The sequence below is a fragment of the Tachyglossus aculeatus genome, chromosome X2 (assembly GCF_015852505.1).
Source record: "Tachyglossus aculeatus isolate mTacAcu1 chromosome X2, mTacAcu1.pri, whole genome shotgun sequence".
In the NCBI taxonomy this organism is placed as follows: Eukaryota; Metazoa; Chordata; class Mammalia; order Monotremata; family Tachyglossidae; genus Tachyglossus; species Tachyglossus aculeatus.
The window spans coordinates 2,824,532-2,851,743 of record NC_052100.1 but is presented as its reverse complement, the minus strand read 5'-3'; the positions used below and the strand labels follow the sequence as shown (position 1 = coordinate 2,851,743).

Genomic DNA, 27,212 nt, shown 5'->3' with positions numbered 1-27,212 from the left:
TCTAGCCACTAAGCCACGCTGCACAGACAACGGTAACAATGAGGTAGACAGGAGGGACCACTAGAACAGAGTTGGTAGACACGTGTCCTGCCCACACCGAGATTACAGTCTAGAGGGGGAGCTTGCAGCACTCCAGGGGGAGGACTAGTTTGAGGGTCCTGGGAGGACACCCCTTCCCTGGACCACTCACCCCAACTTGTTTCTCTGCTCTTCAGGGTTCTGACTGTACCTCTGCCTCCCCTCCTTCCACGTCAAACAGTCAGAGAGGGTTGCTCTGGTGATGGGGCACTGTGGTCTAGTGGAAAAAGGACTCACCTATTAACTCTATTGTCCTCTCCCAACCTCTCAGTCCAGTGCTCTGCACATAGGAGGCTCTAATCAATCCATCGGTAATAATTACTGAGCGCTTACTATGTGCAGATCACTGTATTCAGTGCTTGAGAGAGTACAACAGAATTAGCAGACACGTTGGAGGGTAGGGATTGCTTCTATTGACTATAGTACTCTCCCAAATCCTCAATACAGTGCTCTGCACTACGTAAGCACTCAATAAGCATGGAGTAAGTGCTCAATAAATATGATTGATGATTGATTGATTGATTGAGAGCAGCCTTTGTGTGTCTACCAACCAACAGAGGACAGTGCAGTTCTCGGGGCAGTTTGGGCCCGGGCTTTGCAGCGGGATTGGGAGGAGGAGGAGGATTGGGGGGGAGGCCGGCTGGGCGGCGGGAGAGAGCTGCCTGTGCCCATGGATAAGAGAAGGAGCGTTGCTCAGTGGAAAGAACACAGGCTTTGGAGTCAGAGGTCGTGGGTTCAAATCCCGGCTCCGCCAATTGTCAGCTGTGTGACTTTGGGCAAGTCACTTCACTTCTCTGTGCCTCAGTTCCCTCATCTGTAAAATGGGGATTAAAACTGTGAGCCCCCATGGGACAACCTGATCACCTTATAACCCCCCCCCCCAGCGCCTAGAACAGTGCTTTGCACGTAGTAAGCGCTTAATAAATGCCATCATTATTGTTATTATTATTGCAGTCTTGTGGCCTGCTCCTTCGGATTTGATCTGACCTGGTCATCTCGAGTGCCTATCCTAATGCTGATCGCCTTGAATGAGTGTTTATCGCAATGCTGATCACACTGAGTGAGTGTCTATCCCAGCGCTGATCGCCTTGAGTGTCTATCCCAGTGATGATCGCCTTGAGTGACTATCCCAGTGCTTAGCACACAGCCACCATGTCATCAAGCAAACCAGATGAGCCCCTCAGGGGTTCAGCGGGAATCAAAGAGGGGGACATGGTGGAGGCGGAGGAAGACCCCAACATAAGGCAGGCGGGTCCCCCACCAACCAAAGACCCCTCCCCATGACCTCCTGCAGGCAGGAAGACTCCCAAGCCCCCCCAGGCCAGGCTGGATACATAGAGTTTCCCCGGAGGGAGCCCCCCACAAGCTTAGCTCCCCGTCTACTGCCTGCAGAGATAACTTCCCACTATGTATTCTGAAAAATTACAATAATTGTGGAATTTCTTCTTCTTCTTCCTCTTAATAATGATAATAATGACAATGACAAAAGTACTTGTTAAGCACTTACTATGTGCCAGGCACTACTCTAATCGCTGGGGTAGATACAAGATAATTGGGTTGAACAGTTCCTTTCCCACAAAGGGCTCACAGCCTTGTGCGCAGGAATGCCTCTGCTATATTATATCGTACTCTCCCAAATGCTTAGTGCAGCGCTCCTCACACACTAAGCACTCAATAAATAATAATAATAATAATAATAATGGCATTTGTTAAGTGCTTACTATGTGCAAAGCACTGTTCTAAGCGCTGGGGGGGATGCAAGGTGATCAGGTTGTCCCACGTGGGGCTCACAGTCATAATCCCCATTTTCCAGATGAGGTAACTGAGGCTCAGAGAAGTTAAGTGACTTGCCCAAGGTCACACAGCAGACATGTGGCGGAGCCGGCATTCGAACCCACGACCTCTGACTCCAAAGCCCGGGCTCTTTCCACTGAGCCGCGCTGCTTCTCTACTCCTCACTCTACTCACAAGAGAAGTGAAGTGACTTGCCAAAGTCCCACAGCAGACAAGTGGCGGAGCCAGGATTAGAACCCAGGTCCTTAATTAGAACCCAGGTCCTTCTGACTCGCAGGCTCGTGCTCTAACCATCTCTACTGTACACTCCCAGGGGCTCAGAACAGTGCTCCGCACTCAGTGGACATTTTACCAATTCTGCTGCTCGACTGAGCTCCCTTCAAAGCGCAGAGGGGTGGAAGATGAAGGGGAATGGAGATGGCCTTCCCGGGATGGATGTCCTGGGTGGGAGACCAGTCATCCTCGTGTAACCCCTTCACCCCCGGTCTCTCCCGCGGGCCCCAAAAGGAGGCAAGTCTGAAGTTGAGCTGCCAGCCCTGGCTGGCCGGAGACGGGGGAGGGCGGGCCAACCCCCGGGATGTTGGCCAGGAGCCCCCGGACGCACCCCAGGACTTGAAGCCCGGGCCGCTTGCCTGCCGATACCACTGACCTCTCCTAATGACCCCCTGGGTTTATATAGGGCCTTCCTTTCCAGGAGCTCAAAGCGCTCTCCTGTCTCCCGTCTCCCCTCCTCCTGTGAAGTTGTGGGGGGGGGGGGGTCACCCTGTTTTACAGAGGGGGGGAAACTGAGGCCCGCAGAGACGGAAGAACTCTCCCCGGGACGCCACTGTGAGTCAGCAGACCTGGAACCGGGACCGTGGGAATGGCAAGCTGCCTTGAAAGGTCAACTGGTCCACCTTCCTCCCTCCTGGTAGGGCGGCCCTAACCCTCCCGACCAGCTCACCTCCTCCAGGAGGCCTTCCCAGACTGAGCCCCTTCCTTCCTCTCCCCCTCGTCCCCCTCTCCACCCCCCCATCTTACCTCCTTCCCTTCCCCACAGCACCTGTATATATGTATATATGTTTGTACAGATTTGTTACTCTATTTATTTATTTATTTATTTTACTTGTCCATATCTATTCTATTTATTTCATTTTGTTAGTATGTTTGGTTTTGTTCTCTGTCTCCCCCTTTTAGACTGTGAGCCCACTGTTGGGTAGGGACTGTCTCTGTATGTTGCCAACTTGGACTTCCCAAGTGCTTAGTACAGTGCTCTGCACATAGTAAGCACTCAATAAATACGATTGATAATGATGATGATGATGATGAAATGGGGTTCAGAACTGAGTCCAAGCCTCCTATGATAACTGGTGTCGACGGTCCAGCCAGTCTTTGGAAAGTCCTTCTTTGACTCTAATTTTAGTCCCTCCTGCAGCAGAAAGTCGGGAGAAGAACAATACCAGCTTTTCCAAGGTTGGATGTCCATAGTCACCGCCCCACTCTCCTTTATCTTCTACTACTACTACTACTACTAATAATAATGATAGCATTTATTAAGCACTTACTATGTGCAAAGCACTGTTCTAAGCGCTGGGGAGGTTACAAGATGATCAGGTTGTCCCACAGGGGGCTCACAGTCTTAATCCCCATTTTCCAGATGAGGTAACTGAGGCACAGAGAAGTTAAGTGACTTGCCCAAAGTCACACAGCGGGCAATTGGCAGAGCCGGGATTTGAACCCATGACCTCTGACTCCAAAGCCCGGGCTCTTTCCACTGAGCCACGCTGCTTCTGACAATAATAATGACAATAATAATAACAGTATTTGCTAAGGGCTCCCTACATGGCTGAGCACTGTACTAAACACTGGGGAAGATAAAATGAAGCATGACGCAGCAGGGTTAAGTGGATAGAGCATGGACCTAGGCGTCAGAAGGTCATGGGTTCTAATCCCGACTGTCACTCGTCTGCTGTGTGACCTTGGGCAAGTCACTTCCAGGCCTTCCCAGGCTGAGCCCCCTCTTTCCTCTCCCCCTCCTCTCCATCCCGCCGCCTTACCCCCTTCCCTTCCCCACACCACCTGTATAGATGTATATATGTTTGTACGGATTCATTACTCTATTTATTTATTTATTTTACTTGTACATATTTATTCTATTTATTTTATTCTGTTAATACGTTTGGTTTTGTTCTCTGTCTCCCCCTTCTAGACTGTGAGCCCACTGTCGGGTAGGGCCCGTCTCTATATGTTGCCAACTTGTACTTCCCAAGCGCTTAGTACAGTGCTCTGCACACAGTAAGCGCTCAATAAATATGATTGAATGAATGAACTTTTCTGGGTCTCAGTTCCCTCATCTGTAAAATGGGGATAGGGATTGTGAGCCCCACGTGGGACAGGGACTGTGTCCAACCTGATTTGCTTGTATCCAGAGCTTAGTGCAGTTGCCTGGCACACAAAAAGTGCTTAACAAATACCATTATTATTATTACTATTATTATTGCTATTATTATTAAAGTAAATTCAGGTCAGACACAGACCCTGGCCCAAAGGGGGAGGGAGTATAGGTGTTTAATCCCCGCTGTACAGATGAGGAAACTGAAGCACAGAGTGGTTAGGGGACTTGCCTAAGGTCACACAGGAGAAGCAGGAGTTCTGGCACGGCGCTTGGCAGCCACGCTCCATCCCATCCCGTCTCACCTTGCACAGTGGGCGCTTTGGCGATCCAAGGGGCAAGAGTGACCATGGTGCAGGAGGCTGCACACAGCAAATAATAATAATAATAATAATAATAATAATAATAATAATAATAATAATAATGGCATTTATTAAGCGCTTACTATGTGCAAAGCACTGTTCTAAGCGCTGGGGAGGTTACACGGTGATCAGGGTGTCATCATCATCATCATCATCAATCGTATTTATTGAGCGCTTACTATGTGCAGAGCACTGTACTAAGCACTTGGGAAGTACAAATTGGCAACATATAGAGACAGTCCCTACCCAACAGTGGGCTCACAGTCTAAAAGGGGAAGACATAGAACAAAACCAAACATACTAGCAAAATAAAATAAATAGAATGGATATGTACAAGCAAAATAAATAAATAAATTTATTGTCCCACGTGGGGCTCACAGTCTTAATCCCCATTTTACAGATGAGGGGACTGAGGCCCAGAGAAGTGAAGTGACTTGCCCAAAGTCACACAGCTGACAACTGGTGGAGTCGGGATTCGAACCCATGACCTCTGACTCCAAAGCCCGGGCTCTTTCCACGGAGCCCCGCTGCTTCTCACAATAAGTGGGGCAGGGGTAGGAGAGGGAGGGCCCTGGAGCCTGGGGGGGCCGAGGTAAACAGAGGCATCATCCCGCAGCTGCGAGGCCTGTTCCCTGCGTGGATCACCCTCCCCTGCAATCAAGCCGGGAAACAGAGGAGCGGAGCAGAATGCCCCCCGCCCACACCAGCATCAATCAATCAATCAATCAATCGTATTTATTGAGTGCTTACTATGTGCAGAGCACTGTACTAAGCGCTTGGGAAGTACAAGTTGGCAACATATAGAGACAGTCCCTACCCCACAGTGGGCTAACAGTCTAAAAGGGGGAGACGGAGAACAGAACCAAACATACTAACAAAATAAAATAAATAGAATAGATATGTACAAGTAAAATAAATAAATAGAGTAATAAATCTGTACAAACATATATACATATATACAGGTGCTGTGGGGAAGGGAAGGAGGTAAGATGGGGGGATGGAGAGGGGGACGAGGGGGAGAGGAAGGAAGGGGCTCAGTCTGGGAATATGAGAAGCGGGCAGCGTGGGTTATTGGAAAGAGTGCGGGCTTGGGAGTCAGAGGTCATGGGTTCTGATCCTGGCTCTGTCACTTATCAGCTGTGTGACCTTGGGCAAGTCACTTCACTTCCCTGGGCCTCCCCAGGCCGGCACCCCTCTCCCCACAGGGACCGTCCCTACTGTCACCATGGGAGAACAGGCAGACTGGAGGACCCACTGTCGGGTAGGGACTGTCTCTATATGTTGCCAACTTGTACTTCCCAAGCGCTTAGTACAGTGCTCTGCACACAGTAAGTGCTCAATAAATACGATTGATGATGATGACTGGAGAAGCCGAGGGGCTCGGGGAGCAGGGGGAGGGAGGAAAAGGTGATGGGGCAGAGAAGGGGAATTATAATAATAATAATAATGATGGCATTTATTAAGCGCTTACTATGTGCAAAGCACTGTTCTAAGCACTGGGGAGGTTACAAGGTGATCAGGTTGTCCCACGGGGGGCTTACAGCCTTAATCCCCATTTTACAGATAAAGTAACTGAGGCACAGAGAAGTTAAGTGATTTGCCCAAGGTCCCGCAGCTGCCAATTGGTGGAGTGGGGATTTGAACCCATGACTTCTGACTCCAAAGCCCATGCTCTTTCCACTGAGCCACGCGGGGTCGAAGAGAAGGGGACGGGAGGGGAGGTCAGGCGGGGGGGCGGGAGGGAAAGTCGGGGAAATGCGGGAGCCCCTCAATAATAATGATAATAATGATGGCATTTATTAAGCGCTTACTATGTGCAAAGCACTGTTCTAAACGCTGGGGAGGTTACAAGGTGATCAGGTTGTCCCACGGGGGGCTCACAGTTTTAATCCCCATTTTACAGATGAGGTAACTGAGGCCCAGAGAAGTGAAGTGACTTGCCCAAAGTCACACAGCTGACAATTGGCGGAGCTGGGATTTGAACCCGTGACCACTGACTCCAAAGCTCTTTCCACTGAGCCATGCAATAGTCAGCCCCAAGCCGGCTGGGCAGGCCCGCCAAGTGGTTAGTGTCAGCCTGACAGGAGAAGCTGCATGAATGGTACATATTTATTACTCTATTTTACTTGTACATATTTATTTTATTTATTTTATTTTGTTAACATGTTTTGTTTTGTTGTCTGTCTCCCTCTTCCAGATTGTGAGCCCGCTGTTGGGTAGGGACCGTCTCTATACGTTGCCAACCTGTACTTCCCAAGCGCCTAGTACAGTGCTCTGCACACAGTAAGCGCTCAATAAATATGATTGAATGAATGAATGAATCTGACAGCCCCGCTGTGAGCCCCCTAATTCTGGCCCAGCTCAAGAAGATCCGCACACAGGAAGGCGGAAACCATCATTCCGGAGAAGCAGCGTGGCTTAGTGCAAAGAGCCCGGGTTTGGGAGTCAGAGGTCGTGGGTTCGAATCCCGGCTCCGCCACTTGTCAGCTGTGTGACTTTGGGCAACTCCCTTAACTTCTCTGGGCCTCAGTTCCCTCATCTGGAAAATGGGCATGAAGACTGTGAGCCCCACATGGGACAACCTGATTGCCTTGTATCCCCCAAGCGCTTAGAACAGCGCTTTGCACATAGTAAGCACTTAACAAATGCCATTGTTATTATTATTATTATTATTAATATCATTCGTTCTAGGTGGGACTCCGGTGGCCCTGTCACCTGGTGGCCACGAGGTGGTTGGGGGATCGGGGAAAGGCTGGATGGGGGTGGGTTGTCTTGACACCTGGTGGTGATTTAATCGTGTTTTTTGAGCGCTTACTGGGTGCAGAGCACTGTACTGAGCGCTTGGGGAGGGGTCTGGGAAAGGCTGGATGAGGTAGGATGCCCTGCTGCCTGGAGGCCGTGAGAGGGATTGAGAGCTCTGGGAAACGCTGGATGGGGGTTGGGATGCCCTAATAATAACAACAATAATAGTATTTTTTAAGCACTTACTATGTGCCAAGCACTGTTCTAAGCGCTGGGGTACATCCAAGGTAATCAGGTTGGACACAGTCCCTGTCCCACAAGGGGCTCACGGTCCTGAACCCCATTTTCCAGATGAGATAACTGAGGCACAGAGAAGTTAAGTGACTCACCCAAGGTCAAAAGGCAGACAAGTGGCGGAGGTAGGATTAGAACTCATGTCCTTTGACTCCCAAGCCCACGCTCTTACCACTAGGAAACGCTGCCTCCCTCCTTCTAGATTGTGAACCCGTTGTGGGCGGCGACTGTCTTTCTTTGTGGCTGCATTGTACCTTTCCAAGCGCTTAGTACAGTGCTCTGCACACAAGTGCTCAATAAATACGATTGAATGAATGAAGGAATGCTGCCCTGCCACCTGGTGGCCGCGAGGGGGATTGGTGGCTCTTGGGGGAGGACGGATGTCCTGCCACCTGGTGGTCACGAGGGGGATTGGGGGCTCTGGGGGAGGAGGGATGTCCTGCCTCCTGGTGGTCACGAGCGGGATTGGGGGCTTTGGGGGAGGAGGGATGCCCTGCCGCCTGGTGGTCACGAGAGGGATTGGGGGCTCTGGGGGAGGAGGGAATGTCCTGCCACCTGGTGGTCACGAGAGGGATTGGGGGCTCTGGGGGAAGAGGGATGCCCTGCCACCTGGTGGTCACCAGGAGGATTGGGGGCTCTGGGGGAGGAGGGATGTCCTGCCACCTGGTGGTCACGAGAGGGATTGGGGGCTCTGGGGGAGGAGAGATCAATCAATAAATCAATCGTATTTATTCAGCGCTTACTGTGTGCAGCGCACTGTACTAAGCGCTTGGGAAGTACAAGCTGGCAACTTATAGAGACAGTCCCTACCCAACAGTGGGCTCACAGTCTATTCTATTTATTTTATTTTGTTAGTATGTTGGTTTTGTTCTGTCTCCCACTTTTAGACTGTGAGCCCACTGTTGGGTAGGGACTGTCTCTATATGTTGCCAACTTGTACTTCCCAAGCGCTTAGTACAGCGCTCTGCACACAGTAAGCGCTCAATAAATACGATTGACTGATTGATTGATTGGTGGTCACGAGGGGGATTGGGGGCTCTGGGGAGGATGGCTGGGGGAGGATGGCTGGGGGACGTGGGATGCCCTGCCGCCTGGTGGTCACGAGGGGGATTGGGGGCTCTGGGGGAGGATGGTTGGGGGAGGTGGGATGCCCTGCCGCCTGGTGGTCACGAGGGGGATTGGGGGCTCTGGGGGAGGATGGCTGGGGGAGGTGGGATGCCCTGCCGCCTGGTGGTCACGAGGGGGATTGGGGGTTCTGGGGGAGGATGATTGGGGGAGGTGGGATGCCCTGCCGCCTGGTGGTCATGAGAGGGATTGGGCGCTCTGGGGGAGGATGGCTGGCGGAGGAGGGATGCCCTGCCGCCTGGTGGTCACGAGGGGGATTGCGGGCTCTGGGAAAGGCTGGCTGGAGGAGGAGGGATGCCCTGCCGCCTGGTGGTCACGAGGGGGATTGCGGGCTCTGGGAAAGGCTGGCTGGAGGAGGAGGGATGCCCTGCCGCCTGGTGGTCATAAGGGGGAATCGGGGGCTCTGGGAAAGGCTGGCTGGCGGAGGAGGGATGCCCTGCCGCCTGGTGGCCATGAGGGGGATTGGGCGCTCTTGGGGAGGCTGGCTGGCGGAGGAGGGATGCCCTGCCGCCTGGTGGTCACGAGGGGGATTGGGCGCTCTTGGGGAGGCTGGCTGGGGGAGGTGGGATGCCCTGCCGCCTGGTGGTCACGAGTGGGATTGCGGGCTCTGACGAGGACGGCTGGGCGTGGGCTGCTCCGACACCTGCTGGCACCTGGAGGAAGGGCCCCGGGGTACATTCAGTCAATCAATGGTACTTATTGAGCACTTACAGTGTGCAGAGCACTGTACTAACCGCTTGGGAGAGTACACTACAACAGAGCTGACAGACCTATTCCCTGCCCACAGTAAGCTCATAGTCTAGAGAAGCAGCGTGGCTCAGAGGAAAGAGCCTGGGCTTGGGAGTCGGAGGTCATGGGTTTGAATCCTAGCTCAGCCACTTAGCTGTGTGACCTTGGGCAAGACACTTAACTTCTCTGTGCCTCAGTTACCTCATCTGTAAAATAGGGATTAAGACTGTGAGCCCCACGTGGGACAACCTGACCACCTTGTATCCCCCAGATACAAGGTGCTTTGCACATAGTAAGTAGTTAACAAATACTATCATTATTAGAGGGGGAGACAGGCACTAATAGAAATAAATGCATTACCGATATGGACATACGTGCAGTGGGATTGAGGGAGGGGTGAAGCAAGGGAGCATCTGGGGACAGACATGCACATTGGGTTTTTTTTATATAGTATTTGTTAAGCACTTACTATGTGCCAGGCACTGTTTTATGCGCTGGGAGAGATACGAGGTAATCAGGTTGGACACAGTCCCTGTTCCACATAATAATAATAATAATAATGGTATTTGTTAAGCGCTTACTATGTGCAAAGCACTGTTCTAAGCACTGGGGAGGTTACAAGGTGATCAGCTTGTCCCACGGGGGGGCTCACAGTTCTAATCCCCATTTTACAGATGAGGTAACTGAGGCACAGAGAAGTGAAGTGACTTGCCCAAAGTCACACAGCTGACAATTGGCAGAGGCGGGATTTGGACCCGTGACCTCTGACTCCAAAGCCCGGGCTCCTTCCACTGAGCCACGCTGCCCATGGTCTTTATCCCCACTTCGCAGATGAAGGAACTGAGGCACAGAGAAGTGAAGTGACTCATCCAAGGTCATACAACAGAGGAGTGGCAGAGCGGGAATTAGAACCCACGATCTTCCGACTTCCAGGCCCAGGCTCTATCCACTAGGCCACGCTGCTCTGTGTCCAGGAAGTCCTGGCTCCATGAGGATTAGCACCACCTGATGCCTCAAATAGTGCCAGTTGCTTCTCTCAGCCTCTCTCCCCCGGCGCCCTGCTGTCCTCTCCTCTCCTCTCTTGCTCCCGGATGGGGACGCTGTCATCAATCATCATCAATCGTATTTATTGAGCGCCTACTGTGTGCAGAGCACTGGACTAAGCGCTATCCTGCAGTGCCCACAGGGAGCGGGACAACAGGGCGGGGGGGAATGGCAGGGATCCAGGCAGCCTTCCCCTTGGCCCAACCCGGACTTCAAGGCTCTACGAGCAACTGCCACTGGCCGGGTCTCCAACTGAGCCCCCTCCTCCTCCTCCTCCTGCTCCTCCTCATCCCCCTTCTCTGCTCTCCTCCTCTGCCCTCGACCCCAGATTTCCGATCACGCTCCAGCGGGCCCAATGATCTTAATTCCCTCCTAAAAGCCTCCGCGCTCAAGCGCAAGCTGATTTCCCTCCTGATCCCCGCTCTCAGCCAGGGATGGAGAGGGGGGCTCCACAAACCCCGTGACCCGGTGGGAAATGGGGACCAGCCCCCCAACACATGCTGCTTCTCCGGAGCCCAGGGCCCTCAGACCCCGCATCCCACTTCTTAGGCCTCTGATTGGATTGGGAGGACGTCCCAAATGTCTTCCCGCTCTCATGGCTCGGATAGGGGTTTGAGGACGGTCTTTTACAGGGGGAACGATGAAGTCTGGAGGGCGGGGGTGATGGCATCAACAGGGGTGGGGGGCTAGGTGGGGTCCTGCTGGGACTCATAGGACTCCAGCCTCGAGATCATCTAGAGTGAAGGAGAATGGCTTCGGAGTCTGAAAGCTTGGGTTCCAGTCCCACCTCTGGCTCTTACCAGCTGCCTGACCTTGAGCAAGTCACTTCACATCTCTGTGCCTCCGTTTCCTCATCTGTAAAATGGGGTTTAAATACCTGTTTTACCTCCTACTTAGACTGGGAGTCTCCCGTGATACAGAGACTGTGTCCGACGTGAGGAGCTTGTATCTACCCCGGCAGATAGTAAGTGCTTAACAAATTCCACAATTATCAATTATCCCCCTCGTCCCCCTCTCCATCCCCCCCATCTTACCTCCTTCCCTTCCCCACAGCACCTGTATATATGTATATATGTTTGTACATATTTATTACTCTATTTATTGATTTTACTTGTACATATCTATTCTATTTATTTTATTTTGTTAGTATGTTTGGTTTTGTTCTCTGTCTCCCCCTTTTAGACTGTGAGCCCACTGTTGGGTAGGGACTGTCTCGATCTGTTGCCAATTTGTACTTCCCAAGCACTTAGTACAGTGCTCTGCACATAGTAAGCGCTCAATAAATACAACTGATGATGAATTATTATTATTATTATTATTATTATTATTATCATCATCATCATCATCAAGAAGCATAGGACTGAGTGTCAGGAGACTCACGTTCTAGTCTCAGTTCTGCTTCCGGTCTGCTGTATGTGACCTCGGGCAAGTTACATAAACGCTCTGGGCCTCAGTTTCCTCCTCTGTAGATTGGGGCTAAGACCCCTCAGACTGAGTGAGTGGTTTTCCCCGGGACCCCAAGTGAGCAACTCTCGGTGCCGGGATGGAGGGTCCTCCCCAGACCCCGGCAAGGTATCACGGCACCCTAGCCCCCCTCCCGGGCCCAGGCCTCCCGGGGAACACCGTGGCTGCCTGCTGCCCGGAAGAAGCGATTAACCGAGCAGCCCACCCGCCTCTGGGGAAGGGGAGGCTGTAAATGACATCACGACAGGCTGCGGGGGCTCAGGGGAGGCACGATGGGCTAGAAACCCTTTTCTTTCTAGGTCACCGCCGGCATCCGGCCTGGATCGGGGAGCCGGTGCTCGGTGAAGGGCGGCCGGGGGCCGGGGGCCGTTGTGGGCAGGGGATGCATCTCTTATATGGTTCTGTTGTCCTCCCTCAAGTGCTTAGTATAGTACTCTGCACACAGTAAGCGCTCAACAAATATGACTGAACCTGGGGAGAAGGAGGAGGAAGTAAGCCCACAAACTCTCCCTACCTGCTCCCACTCCCCAGATTCACCTTGGTGACCCATCTCCAAAGTGTCCCCGGAAGCCCCAGGGTCTCCCGGCCGGCTGACGGGCCCCTCCTCTGTGGTGACGACAGTGATGACTGAGGTGACTGTGGTGATGACTGTGGCAATTGTGGTGACTATGGTGGCTGTGGTGATTGCGGTGACGACTGTGGTGACTGTGGGAAGAGAAAGCAGGAGCCGGCGCCCGGCTGTCTGCCTAACCCTGCCCCCCAACAAACCCTCCCGAACAGGGCCAGGCTGGCAGCATCTCGGGACAGCGTGGCGGGCGGTGGGCGGCGGGCATCGGGAGGGATCCTACAGGGCTGGCAGGGGCAGGCGGGGAGGGGAAGGGTGGTCCGGCCAAGGATCTCAGGTCACGGACGTCCGGATTCGCTCCCAGGTGAGCGCTGGGGCCTGAGGTAGGACGTGGGCCCAAGGGAGGGGCACCCCCAATATCCCCGCTGTCGTAGGGAGCCCCATGCCGGCCAGTGAGCCGCGGGCTTCCTCTCCCTCACTGGCGGGAAAGCAGCGAGGAGCGGGGCGAGGAGCAGGGTGCGGAGCGGAGCGGCCCGGCCCAGGAAGCAGATGCTCATGACGGCGCCTCGGTAACTCCAGGGATAAGGGGTTGACGGGATTGGGTTTGCGTGCCAAAGGAGAGGACGTGAGCAAGGAGGGAAGCCCAGCTCTGCAGCCCCCTCCCCGATGAGGATGCCTGAAGGCAGGGACAGATGGCCAGGAAGCCCCTCTCCCCCTCCCACTGCACTGCTTTTCCTCAGTGGGGAAGGAGGAGGAGCGGCCCAGTCCCGTTAGGGCAAGGAGGAAGAGAAGTCCGGGGCCTGGCCAGGGGAGTGAGGAGACAGAGTGACCGTATTGCTTCCCGGTCAGCTTCAGGGTCAGCATGGCTGGAGGGCTCGAGGACGGACTCAGCCCCACAGCCCTTTAGTACAGATCCGGAATTTATTTATTCGTTGTAATGTCTGTTTCCCCCTCTAGACTGAAAGCTTCTTGTGGGCAGGGAATGTGGCTACCAACTTCACAACTTTTATTCACATTAATGTCTTTCATTCATATTTATGAGAAGCAGTGTGGCCTAGTGGATAGAGTATGGTCCTGCGAGTCAGAAGGACCTGTGTCCTAATCCCAGCTCCGCATCTTGTCTGTTGCGATACCTGGGGCAAGTCACTTCACTTCTCTGTGCCTCAGTTCCTTCATCTGTGAAATGGGGATAAAGACTGTGAGTCCCATGTGGGACAGGGACCGGGTCCAATCTGATTACCTTGCATCTATCCCAGTGTTTAGAACAGTGCTTGGCACATAGTAAGGGCTTAACAGAGGCCATAATTATTATCATTATGTCGTTTTCCCTCTCTGGCTCTCCGTTTCCTCATCTACAAGACGAGGACTTGTTCAGCTTGCCTGGGACGAGGGACCGTGTCTGATCCTGTGTCTACCCCAGTGCTCGGCCCATAGTAAGCGCGCAATAAATGCCATCAACAAAATTAGATCCGTGCCCCACCCCTGAAACTGATGGGAGAATCTCTAGAAGCCCTGGAGGGTTCCGAACAAGGGCACCGGAGCCCCTGAGTTCGGCACCAATCGTCCGCGTGATCGACTGTGGTATTTATTAGGTGTCGACTGTGCTCTGGGCACTGTGCTAAGCATTGGGTAAAATGCAAAGGATACAGCTCAGGACCCAGTCGAAGTGGGACAGGCAAGACACGTTGAAAAATGAAATGAAAACTAAAACAAAACACAGGAACTATTAAGAAACCCAGAATTCAGAACTCCCACGTTTCATCTACTGTGTGCTGCCGCGGCCCTGGTGCTGGCTGGCTGTCACAGACCTCCGAGCCAAACCAGCACCCTAAACTGTCAAGCCAAAGGAGGGGGCCCAGTCCAGAGAAGCTTAACGGGCCTACTACTCGCCGCCCCCTCCTCAGCTGCCCGTGCCACCGTCTGAGGGGATCCTTGTTCTAGCTTCATTCAAAATCTCCCCCAAATCTCTGAGCATCCGCCCACCAGCCTTAAAGCAGGAAAACATCAGGTTGCCTGCTCCTACCCGCTACCAGCCCAAGAAAGGACCGAGGCCACAGCAAAGCCTGACAATTCCACCACCTCCGGCACTTCTGCTTCTTCAGAACGGACGTTTCAGATGGCTGCCCTCCCGCCCTGGCCCACTCCGGCCCACCCACTGGATGTTTCAGGTTGGGGTTTATGTTTCAGGTTGGGGTTTCCCTGGCTCGATATTGAGCCGATTTCCTTTTCCTCCTCCTCCAGATGGCAGGTCCCGCCTTCTAGACTGTGAGCCCACAGTTGGGTAGGGACCATCTCTGTGTGTTGCCAACTTGTACTTCCCAAGCGCTTAGTACGGTGCTCTGCACACAGTAAACGCTCAATAAATGCGATTGAATGAATGAATGAATGAATGAACCCTGAGAGCCGCCTGTTCTGAACCCAAGCCCGTTGGCCCGGCCCGGCCCCGATCCGGTCCGGCCTGATGCCGAATCCAGGGAGGCCCCGCTCTGACCTTCCCCGCTGTGCCTGCTGCTCGTCCTTCTCAATGAGCCCCAAGTAGACACCACCCTGGGACCACCCAGCTTCCCGCTGGGCTTCCCGCATCTTTCCGTGCTTCCCAGCCGGAACCTCCAGCTGGCCGGCTAGGAGCACGGAGCAGGCAAGGTCTCCCAGAAGGACAGGGGCAGAGCACGACAGACCACTCCTCTCCCCACCTTTGAAACCCTCTTAAAATCCCATCTCCTCCAAGAGGCCTTCCCTGACTAAGCCCCACATCCTTTCGCTGTGGGCAGGGAATGTGCCTGTTGGTTGTTACACTGTACTCTCCCAAGCACTTAATACAGTAAGCGCTCAATAAATACAACTGAATGAATGAATGAATCTGCCCTCCCCTCTGCATCCCCTACACCCTCACTCTCTCCACTTTAAGCACTTGATATTCACGCCACCCTCACTCAATTAATCAGTCACATGTATTGAGCACTTTCTGTGTGCAGAGCCCTGCACTATGCGCTTGGGAGCATACAAGAGAACAGGGTTGGTAGATATCCAGAAGAGTAGAGATATCCAGTAGAGAAGCAGCGTGGCTCAGTGGAAAGAGCACAGGCTTTGGAGTCAGAGGTCATGGGTTCGAATCCCGGATTCGCCACATGTCTGCTGTGTGACCTTGGGCAAGTCACTTAACTTCTCTGAGCCTCAGTTACCTCATCTGTAAAATGGGGATTAAGACTGTGAGCCCCATGTGGGACAACCTGTTCACTTTGTATCCCCCCCCCAACGCTTCAAACAGTGCTTTGCATATAGTAAGCGCTTAACAAATGCCAACATTATTATTATTATTATTATTATTATATCTACCAAAAGAGAAGCAGCGTGGCTCAGTGGAAATAGCACGGGCTTGGGAGTCAGAGGTCATGGGTTCAAACCCCTGCTCCGCCAATTGTCAGCTGTGTGACTCTGGGCAAGTCACTTAACTTCTTTGGGCCTCAGTTCCCTCATCTGTAAAATGGACATTAAAACTTTGAGCCCCCCCAAGCTCTTAGTACAGTGCTCTACACACAGTAAGCGCTCAATAAATACGATTGAATGAATCCCCCCCCTTACCTCCTTCCCCTCCCCACAGCACCTGTATATATGTATATATATTTGTACGTATTTATTACTCTATTTATTTTATTTGTACATATTTATTTTATTTTGTTAATATGTTTGGTTTTGTTCTCTGTCTCCCCCTTCTACACTGTGAGCCCGCTGTTGGGTAGGGACCGTCTCTATATGTTGTCAACTTGTACTTCCCAAGCGCTTAGTACAGTGCTCTGCACACAGTAAGCGCTCAATAAATACGATTGAATGAATGAATGAATCACCTTGTAACCTCCCCAGTGCTTAGAACAGTGCTTTGCACATAGTAAGCGCTTAATAAATACCATCATTATTATTATTATATCTTCTAGATTGTGAGCCCGTTGTTGGGTAGGGACCGTCTCTATATGTTGCCAACTTGTACTTCCCAAGGACTTAGTACAGTGCTCTGCACACAGTAAGAGCTTAATAAATACAACTGAATGAATAAATGAATGACTATGTTCCCACAATGAGTTTCCGGTATAGCAACTGGACTCACAGCATTTATGCACGTATCCATACTTTTATTATACTGTCCATCCCCCCTCTAGATCGTAAACTTGTTGTGGGCACCAAGCACTTAGCACAGTTCTCCTCACATAGCAAGCACTAGGAAAATACCACCGATTGAAACTAGAACCCACACCTCCTGATTCCCAGCCGCAGGCTCTTTCCACTAGGCTTCTCTGCTCTTGTCAGAAAGGTAGTCCGCAGTCACCCCGGCTGCTAGCCCCGGGAGGGAGGGAGAGTGGTCTAGTGGAAAGAGCCTCAGGTAGGGGAGGGCTAATCCCAGCTCTTCCATTTGCCAGCTGTGAGGCCATGGGTCAGTCACTTAACCTCTTGGCGCTCAGTTTCCTCATCTGTAAAACAGAAATAATAATACTTGGACTCTCATGGGAAGGTTGTGAAGACAAAAATGAGATTAAATAAAATGAAAGCGCTTTGGAAAAACAGCAGCTTCCCCACCGAGTTGAGGTGTGATTAATCCAACACCTTTCTCCGGCCAGAAAAGCGTTCGCTTTGGATTCAAACCAAGGGATGTTGACCAAGTTCTGTGTCGACGACGGTTGTTGCCCCTTCAGGGGGCACTTTAAATTTCCGATTCTGAGAGAGAGGGACGTTCTGCTCTTTAATCGGAACTTTGTCCTTTGGGCCCCTCAGATCTCGTCAACCCTAATGGGCACGTGGAAGGACCAGAGGAACCCCCGCAGAGATACTCGAGAAGCGGTGTGGCCTAGTGGATAAAGCACAGGCCTGGGAACCGGACGGACCCGGGTTCTGATCCCGGCTCTGCCACTTGTACTCTCTGAGGCCTCAGTTGAGTTGCTTCGCTTCTCTGGGCCTCAGTGGCCTCATCTATAAAATGGGGATTAAGACAGTGAGCCCCATGGGGGAAGAGGACTGTGTCCACGTTGATTAACCCCAGCGCTTAATACAGTGCCTGGCACATAGTAAGTGCTTAACAAATACCACTTTTTAAAAAAAAAAGAAGACAATATTCCAACTGATAAGAGACCCCCCTCATTGGAGAGGAGATCCCCACTGCGACAGATAAAAGGGCAGGCAATCACCAACTCCAGGAGGCTGGCTTGGGTCACTGTGAGGCGAGGTGAGAATACTGTGGTTTTTCACTCTCTTACTTATCCACCGCTCCCCTGTTCTGCTGGGGTGGGCCCCGGAACCACCCTGGTCAACTCCACTTTCTTCAGGAGGTTTCTAGGCCGGCGAGCCGACCTTTCCCTTACGGGGAGGGGGCTGGCAAGGAAGGGACCTGGAGAGAAAGGAGTCAGGGGGTGGGGGGTACAGCAGGAGAGAAGGAGGGAGCTGGTCCAGAGGAGCCCCGGGGAAGAGGCAAGAAAGAAAGAGATCCGTCCCCAGCCCCCGTCATGGAGAGAGAGCGCGGCCGTACTGGTGGGAATCGGTCAGGTGCGTGGGTTGGAATTTCCCATTAGACCCCAGCTCCTGGCTGTGCCTGTGACTATAGTAGACTCCTGCCATGGTCCAGCTGGGGACACCCCCCTGGGAGCCTGAGGAGAGCGGGATTGCGTTTTGTCAGAAGAAGGCACGGGCCCCGCCAGGCCTAAGCTGATGGATAAGGAATAATAACAATAATGGGGGTATTTGTTAAGCGCTCGCTCTGCGCCAAGCACTGAACTCAGCCCCGGGGCAGAGGCAAAATAATCGGGCATGGTAATTCGGCTATGAAAGGGAGGCCCAGCCTCCAAATCCTCCTGTTTTCCCTTTGCAAAAAAAGATGATCTACATGCCGAACCCTAATGCCAAGCTGGGTTTGAAGTTGGGCCGCTGTGAAGGGCGGGGGGGGGGATCCCCAAGGTGGAAATGAAGGTTTTGAAGCATGAAAACTGCTAACATGGCCAAAAAGGAACGGAGAACTGCTCAAAACAAGAACCACCGCGCCGAAGCCCGTGAGGATCACTTTCAGAACGAGGTATTTTCCTAGCACTGGCCACCGAATGGCTTATCCCGGGTGGACTCCCCCATCCCCTACCCCTTCCCCGATCGCCAGCCCCTCCCCTGCTCCACCAGAAGATGGGATAAGAGGTCACTCAAATTTCCTTCGAGGAAATCTGAGGCATTTCCCTTGAGGTTTCATCACCCAGGGGTCCAGAGCAAGCATTCCGAACGATGGATACTTATAAACCCATAAATCAATCAATCGATGGGAATTTATTGAGCAAGTGCAATGTGTGCAGAGCAATGGACTAAGCGCTTGGGAGAAAATGATGATGATGATTCTTTATGAAGCACTTCCTATGTGCACTCAATCAAGAATATTTTCCAAGCACCTACTGAGTGCAAGCACTGTACTAGGCGCTTGGGAGAGTACAACAGGGTACGAAAGAATGGACCATATTAGCTCTCTGCCTTCACAGAACTACAAGCACTGATGTAAGCACTGGAGTAAGTACAAGATACTCCATCAAATTTATTGAGTGTTTACTGTGGGCAGAGCACTGTGCTAAGCACTTGGGAGAGTACAATATGAGTTGGAAGACACGTTCCCAAGATACCTGTCCCAACAGATTACCGCATATCATAACTACAACAGTAATAATAATAATAATAGGTGATTACTATGTGCCAAGCACTGTACTTAGCACTGGGGAGGATACGAGATAAACAGGTCCCACAGGGGGCTCACAGTCTAGGTAGGAGGGAGAACAAAGATTGAATCCCCAATCTGAAGATGAGGGAACTGAGCCTCAGAGAAGTGAAATGGCTTAACCAAGGTCACACGGCGGGTATGTGGTGGAGCCAGGATTAGAACCCAGATCCACTGTCTCCCAGGCTCGGGCTCTTTTCGCTAGGTCACGCGGCTTCCCTAGCTTTCCCAAGCGTTTGGCACACAGTGAGCGGTCAATAAATACCATTGATTGACTGACTGATTAAAATCACCTTCCTTCCGGACGGTGTAAACCAGCTCCGCACCCCATTTTGACGTTGCTTCTAAGCTGTCCAGCGGAAAGTCCACTGGGATTTGGACGGGGGGGTGTCCCCAAAGCGAGGTTGCCACTTGGCCTTGAGAAGGCTCGAGACCCTCACCCTGAAGACCGCTCCCTGTGGGCAGGGACCGTGTCGGCCAACTCGGCTGTACCGTAGTCTCTCGAGGGCTTGGTCCAGTGCTCTGCACGAGGTAAACGCTCAATAAACACTATCGATCGATCGACTGATCGATCGATCCCCGTTGTCCCAGGCTCCGCCCCTCTGATACGACCCCGTGGCAACCGGGCTCCAGATTCACGGCGTGATCGACCGTCCCGGCTGTTTCCAAATTTGCCACCAGCCAATGCGCTCCAACCGGAAAACACCTCGGCAGCCTGCTAGGCCCAGGAGAGAAAAGAGAAAGTGAGATTGTTGGCCGCTTCCTGCCACACGCACGGAGGGTGTTGTGGTTTGGGGTGATTTCTGGTCTGCCCCAGCTTTCTCTTTCCCCCTTGGCTGACATAAGCTCACCCTCCATCCTCCGGATGGCCGGACTCCTGGTCCTAACCCCGGGGCTTTGTGTCCGGCTTCGGGACCTCGGCCGGGAGCTCCGCCATCCCCCTCCAAACACCGACAGTCGTACCCCGGGAGGGAGCTCTGCACCTGAGGACAGTTTGTTTCCATCCTCGTTTCCTCCTCCCTGGCAGTTTGGGATGTGGGAGGGCCTCCTCTCTCGCGGTAATTGCAGTTCTAAATTTATCTTTCTGATAGCTAAGCGGCGCATGCTGCTTTAAAGCATATAAGAAAAGCTCCCCACGAAGAGCAGCCTGTTTCTGAACCCCTCGGCCCGCAAACAAAGCAAAACAAAACCAAAAAAACCCCCAACAACAACAACGAAAAAGGGCTTCCTGGCTTTCCAGTGAGACGGGCACAGGGTTCCCGACCGGATGCGGGCAGAGTGGCGGGTCCAGGGGTTTGGCGGGTCCAGGGGTTTGGGAGGAGGAGAAGAGGAGGGGAAGAGGAGGAGGAGGAGAAGAAGGAAGAAGAGGAGGCAAGGAGGAGAGAGAGCTGTTGGCTGGAGAAGGGGCCCGGGACAGTCATCAAACTGCTGAAGAGAGGGAAAGCCCGTGCATCCGGCCCTTGGGCCTCGCTCAGTCAAGCATTCGTCCCCACCACCCAGTTCTGCTGCCGACCACCCTCTCACCCTTAAAGGAGGCCTCGGTTTCCCCTCGAAGTCCAGCAAAGCCGAGCATCGCCAGTCCTCCCACCCCGTCGGGCCCGGCGATGCTCCGTCCCTTGTCCTCAGGGTCCCCTGGACCCCAAGACCGATTCTCCCCCAAGCAGCCGTTGAGGCGGACTTTGAGGGCAATAAGGGGCTGCGGGTTGAGATGCCCCCACGGAGGGCGAATCACGATGGCGAGGAGGGAAGCGTCAGGGGAGTCGCAGGGGCCAGACAAAACTTTCGGGGCGGCTGCTGGGTAGCCACCTCCCCCCTGCTGCTGTCTGGGGCCGGAGCTGGGGGCAACGGGCCACCCGCTCCATCGCAGGCCCGAGGCTCCTGTGGGCCGGCACAAGAGGGAGGAGGAGGAAGATAGGGAGGGACAGGGGAAGGAGGAGAGGGGGAAAGGGCGAGGTGAAGAGCAGGCCCCTGGGGAGGCTTGGTTTCAGGGCCACCACTGTCCTCCAGCCGGGGGTCCCGGCTGGTGCCGCTTTCTGCCCCCGGCCCCTCGGAGGGGCAGGGGGCAGCTGTCCCTACCTGTTCCAGCCCACTTGGAGAGGGATGAGGATGGGAATGGGGATGGGGGCGGCCCGAGGGGCCGGGCCCCTGCCTCGAGGCCTGCGGATCCGGCCCCGACGAGGGGTCGGGGCCAACTGCCGGGGGTCCGCCGGAGTAAGTTGCCACGCTATTTCCTCCCCATCATCTTCATCACCCCCATCATCCCGGCTAAAGGCGGCGGGGCCCTGAAGGGGCCGGACCGGGCCAGGCGGGCCAGGGGAGGGGGGGAGGCTCCCTGCCCGGCCGGTTTCGGGGCAGGGGGCACGGCCGGGGTCAGGGACGGTCCGGGCGAGGCCCCACCCCCTCCTCCCCGCCGCCGTCACTCACCGCAGTCGGCGCAGAGGATGCGGCCCACCTCCTTCTTGAGGTTCTTGGCGTTGGTGTCGAGCGGGGCGAAGGCCGTCTTGAAGACGAGGGGCCGTTCGGTGGGCTCCAGGAAGAAGATGTAGCGCTGGTTCCTCTGCACCGGGGCGCAGGAGCCGACGCTGATGAGCTGCTCCCGCTGCAGGCCGCCGCTCCGGAGCGCCCACTTGTCCAGCACCTTGACCAGGGCCAGCCGGCCGTTGGCGGGCGCGGGGTCCCGGGTGGCGTTGGGCCCGGCCGGCGGGGCCAGGCCCTGCACCCGGCCCTCCACCACCACGGGGGCCCGGTACGCCTGGTCCTGCACCGAGCGGAGGCCGGGCGAGTAGCAGGCCAGCGACACCCCGATGAGCAGCACGGAGAGGCCGGGGGTCGGGGCGCGCCTCATGCCGCCGGTCGGGGCTGCGCCTGCGGGGACCTGCTGTCGTTGCTGCAGCCGCCGCTGCTGCCACTGCAACCGCCGCTGCCGCTGCCGCTGCTGCACGCGTTGCATCCGCCGCTGCGGCGGCCCGCCGCTTCCTCCTCCTCCTCCTCCTCCTCCTCCTCCTCCTCCTCCGCCTCCCCCGGCGTCGTCGGTGTGGGCGCAGGGCGGCTCGCTGCCGCAGCCGTGCGGGCCATTTGGGGGGCTCCTCTCGGCCCCCCCAACCGGGCCCGGGAAACCGGAAGCGGCGTAACCCCGACCCGGGCCCGGCCGGTCCTGGGGGGCGGGGCGGGGCTGGGGGAGACTCCACCCCGCCCCCCCCGGGGATGGGAGACACCCCCCCCCCCAAAAAATCACTCATTTGCCATTCACCCACTCCACCCCTCCCGCTGGGGGGGGATCCCCTCGCCCATCCCTGCGCTATACCCTGGGAGAGTACAGCCGCAACGGGCTCACCATCATCGATGGTATTTATTGAGCGCTCACTGTGTGCAGAGCACTGTACTAAGCGCTTGGGAAGTCCAAGGTGGCAACATAGAGAGACAGTCCCTACCCAACAGTGGGCTCAACAAGGCGGTCGCTCCGCCTCCATCCATCCCCTCGTATTTAGGGAGCGCCTACCGTGTGCGGAGCACTGTACTAAGCGCTTGGGAAGTCCAAGTTGGCAACAAGCGCCTACTACGGTGTACATGCCTCTTACTCTATTCGCACGCATTTACTCCATTTATTTTATTAAGGATGTGTGGAGAGCCGTAACTCTGTTTGTTCGGACGGGGTTGACACCTGTCGACTTGTTTTGTTGTCTGCCTCCCCCTTCTATCAATCAATCGATCGTATTGATTGAGCGCTTGCTGTGCGCAGAGCACTGTACTAAGCGCTTGGGAAGTACAAGTTGGCAACATAGAGAGACGGTCCCTACCCAACAGTGGGCTCACAGTCTAAAAGGGACTGGGAGCCCGTTGTGGGGGAGGGACCGCCTCTATCTGTTGTCCATCTGTACTTCCCAAGGGCCCATTATACTGTACATATCTCTTTATTTGTACGTATTTACTCTATTAATGATGTGTGTAGAGCCATAATTCTATTTATTCGGACGGGGTTGACACCTGTCGACTTGTTTTGTTGTCTGCCTCCCCCTTCTAGACTGGGAGCCCGTTGTGGGGGAGGGAACCGTCTCTATCTGTTGTCCATCTGTACTTCCCAAGGGCCATTATACTGTACATATCTCTTTATTTATTTGTACGTATTTACTCTATTAATGAGGTGTGTAGAGCCATAACTCTATTTGTTCTGACGGAGTTGACACCTGTCGACTTGTTCTGTTGTCTGCCTCCCCCTTCTAGACTGGGAGCCCGTTGTGGGGGAAGGACCGTCTCTATCTGTTGTCCATCTGTACTTCCCAAGGGCCCATTATACTGTACATATCTCTTTATTTGTACGTATTTACTCTATTTATTAATGATGTGTGTAGAGCCATAATTCTATTTATTCGGACGGGGTTGACACCTGTCGACTTGTTTTGTTGTCTGCCTCCCCCTTCTAGACTGGGAGCCCGTTGTGGGGCAGGGACCGTCTGCTCAGCGCTTAGAAGAGTGCTTTGCACACAGTAAGCGCTTAACAAATGTCATCATTATTGTTATTATTATTATTATTATCTGTTGCCCATCTGTACTTCCTAAGGGCTTATTACAGTGTACGTACCTCTTACTCTATTTGCACGTATTTACTCTATTTTATTAATGATGTGTGTAGAGCCATAATTCTATTTATTCTGACGGGGTTGACACCTGTCGACTTGTTTTGTTGTCTGCCTCCCCCTTCTAGACTGGGAGCCCGTTGTGGGGGAGGGAACTGTCTCTATCTGTTGCCCATTTGCACTTCCCAAGCGCCTACGACAGTGTACATGTCTCTTACTCTATTTTATTTGGACGTATTTACTCTATTTATTTTATTAAGGATGTGTATATCGCTATAATTCTATTTATTCTGATGATATTGAGACCTATCCACTTGTTTTGTTGTCTGTTTCCCCCTTCTAGACTGGGAGCCCGTTGTGGGGGAGGGACCGTCTCTATCTGTTGCCCACTTGTACTTCCTCAGCGCCTACTACAGCGTATATGCTTGTACATATCTATTACTCTATTTTATTTGTACGTATTTACTCTACTTATTTTATTAAGGATGTGTATATCGCTAAAATTATTTATTCTGACGATTTTGAAACCTGTCTACATGTTTTGTTTTGTTGTTTGTCTCCCCCTTCTAGACTGGGAGCCCGTTGTCGGGGAGGGACCGGCTCTATCTGTTGTTGCCCATTTGTATTTCCCAAGAGCCTACTACAGTGTATATGCTTGTGCATATCTCTTACTCTATTTTATTTGTATGTATTTACACTATTTATTTTATTAATACTGTGTATATCGCTATAATTCTATTTATTCCGACGGTATTGTCACCTGTCTACTTGTTTTATGGTCTTGTCTCCCCCTTCTAGACTGTGAGCCCATTGTGGAGTAGGGACCGTCTCTATCTGTTGCCGATTGGTATTTCTCAAGCGCTTAGTACAGTGTATATACGTGTACATAGTTATTACTCTATTTTATTTGTACATATTTACTCTGTTTATTTTATTAATGATGTGTATACAGCCCTAATTCCATTTATTCTGACGGTATTGACACCTGTCTACTTGTTTTGTTTTGTCGTCTGTCTCCCCCTTCTAGACTGTGAGCCCATTGTGGAGTAGGGACCGTCTCTATCTGTTGCCGATTGGTACTTCTCAAGCGCTTAGTACAGTGTATATACTTGTACATAGTTATTACTCTATTTTATTTGTGCATATTTACTCTGTTTATTTTATTAATGATGTGTATACAGCCCTAATTCTATTTATTCTGACGGTATTGACACCCGTCTACTTGTTTTGTTTTGTCGTCTGTCTCCCCCCTCTAGACTGTGAGCCCGTTGTTGGGTAGGGACCGGCTCTCTATGTTCCCGATTTGTATTTACCAAGCGCTTAGTACAGTGCCCCGCACACAGTAGGCGCGCAATAAATACGGTGGAATGAATGAATGAGAACAAAAGCAGGGAGGGGCTGGGAATCCCCGGGTTCAGGGGTCGGTGGGGGTCGTAGGGGGGGTCTGGATCAGAGGGGTGGGGGCGTCCCACAATTATCTCCCAGCCGGGGAAGCCATCTGGCCGCGGGGAGCGGGGTCTCCGGGATGCCTGGGCCCCCCACCCAGCTCCTTGCGGCCCACGCGCCCACCGAAGCGCACAGTCCCCTTTATACTGTGAGCCCACTGTTGGGTAGGGACTGTCTCTACATGTTGCCAACTTGTACTTCCGAAGCGCTTAGTACAGTGCTCTGCCCACAGTAAGCGCTCAATAAATACGATTGATTGATTGATTGATTGACGGTAGCCGGACAGCGGGTGTGGAGACGCCGGGTAGCCTTAGTGGCCACAGCCCGGGCTTGGGAATCAGAAGGTCAAGGGTTCTAATCCCCCACTTGCCTGCTGCGTGAACTTGGGCAAGCCACTTCACTTCTCTGGCCCTCAGTGACCTCGTCTGGTAAACGGGGATGAAGACCGTGAGCCCCACGAGGGATAGCCTGATTACTTGTTTCCACCTCAGCGCTCAGAACAATGCCGTAATGAGTACTATTTATTATTATTGGAATAAATAATGATAATTATGATGATGGCATTTGTTAAGCGCTTACTATGTGCCAAGCACTGTTCTAAGCGCTGGGGAGGTTACAAGGTGATCAGGTTGTCCCACGGGGGGCTCACAGTCTTCATCCCCCTTTTACAGATGAGGGAACTGAGACACAGAGAAGTTAAGTGACTCGCCCAAAGTCACACAGCTGACAACTGGCAGAGTAGGGATTCGAACCCATGACCTCTGACTCCAAAACCTGGGCTGTTTCCACTGAGCCGCACTGCTTCTCTAAAGCCAGCACCCCAAGCCCCCAGCTAGCCCAGTTCCGCTACCCCCCGACTTCCTACCCAGACCAGTTTGGCTGCCTCCCTACCCCCCGACCCCCAAGCCAGATCAGTGGGGCTGCTCCCTACCCCCACAATCTCCCACCCCACTGGGGCCCTCACTCCACAGGGTCCCCTTCCCCTGAACCAGCAGCTTCTTGCCCCCATCGCGGTCTGGGCCCCTGGACCCTTGGTGCCGGAAAGGAGCCAGCAGGCCTGAACCCAAGGTGCCAGGCGCGGTGGGAGGAGAAGAGGGTGACCAGCTCCAGAGCCGGGTCCATCCTGGTGGTCTCACCAAACCTTGAACCTAACTTCACATTCCTTGAGGCGGCCGGTCCATCCAGGCCAGTTTTCCCCGTCGTGGCTGTCCTCCACGGGCCGGCCCTGGCTGCCCTCCTCCTTAAGATGGACGGAAGTTGTCGGCATCAAGGAGAAGCCGCGGGGCCTAGTGGAAACTGCGCAAATCTGGGAGTCAGGAGGCCTGGGTTCTAAGTCCAGATCCACCACTTTCCTCCCCATGGACTGCTTTCCTTCTCTGGGCCCCAGTTTCCCCTTTTATAAAATCAATCAATCGTATTTATTGAGCGCTTACTGTGTGCAGAGCACTGTACTAAGCGCTTGGGAAGTACAAGTCGGCAACACATAGAGACAGTCCCTACCCAACAGCGGGCTCACAGTCTAGAAGACTGTGGGATTTAGATGCTTGTTCTCCCTCCCCACTTAGACTACGAGTCCCACGGACGGAGACTGCATTTGGTTTTTTGGTTTTTAGATTTTGGGTTATTTAATGGTACCTGTGAAGCGCTTACTATGTGCCAGGTACTGCCCCAAGCGCTGAGGTAGGTACAAGATAATCAACTGGACATAATCCCCAACCCACACGGGGCTCTCAGTCTAAATTGGAGGGAGGAGGATTTAATCCCAGTTTACGGATGAGGTAACCCAGGGACAGAGAAGTTAAGTGACTTGCCCACGACTCCGTGGGCTGCGGGGGACTGCCTGCCCCATGATCCTCGGCTTCTCTTCCGTGAAGAAACTGTCTCCCCCTCTATACTG

The 27,212-nt window shown here is 53.3% G+C and overlaps 1 protein-coding gene across 1 annotated transcript in view; it reads right to left on the bottom strand.

The window, feature by feature from the left end:
• The window catches only part of NRG2 (neuregulin 2), a 109,113-nt gene extending 86,957 nt beyond the window's left edge, over nt 1-22,156 (bottom strand). The window contains exon 1 of the mRNA XM_038771163.1: nt 21,720-22,156. Within this exon, the coding sequence (XP_038627091.1) occupies nt 21,720-22,140 (421 nt within the window). The 5' untranslated portion in view covers nt 22,141-22,156. The remainder of the gene's footprint in view (nt 1-21,719) is intronic.
• Nucleotides 22,157-27,212: the final 5,056 nt, after the last annotated feature.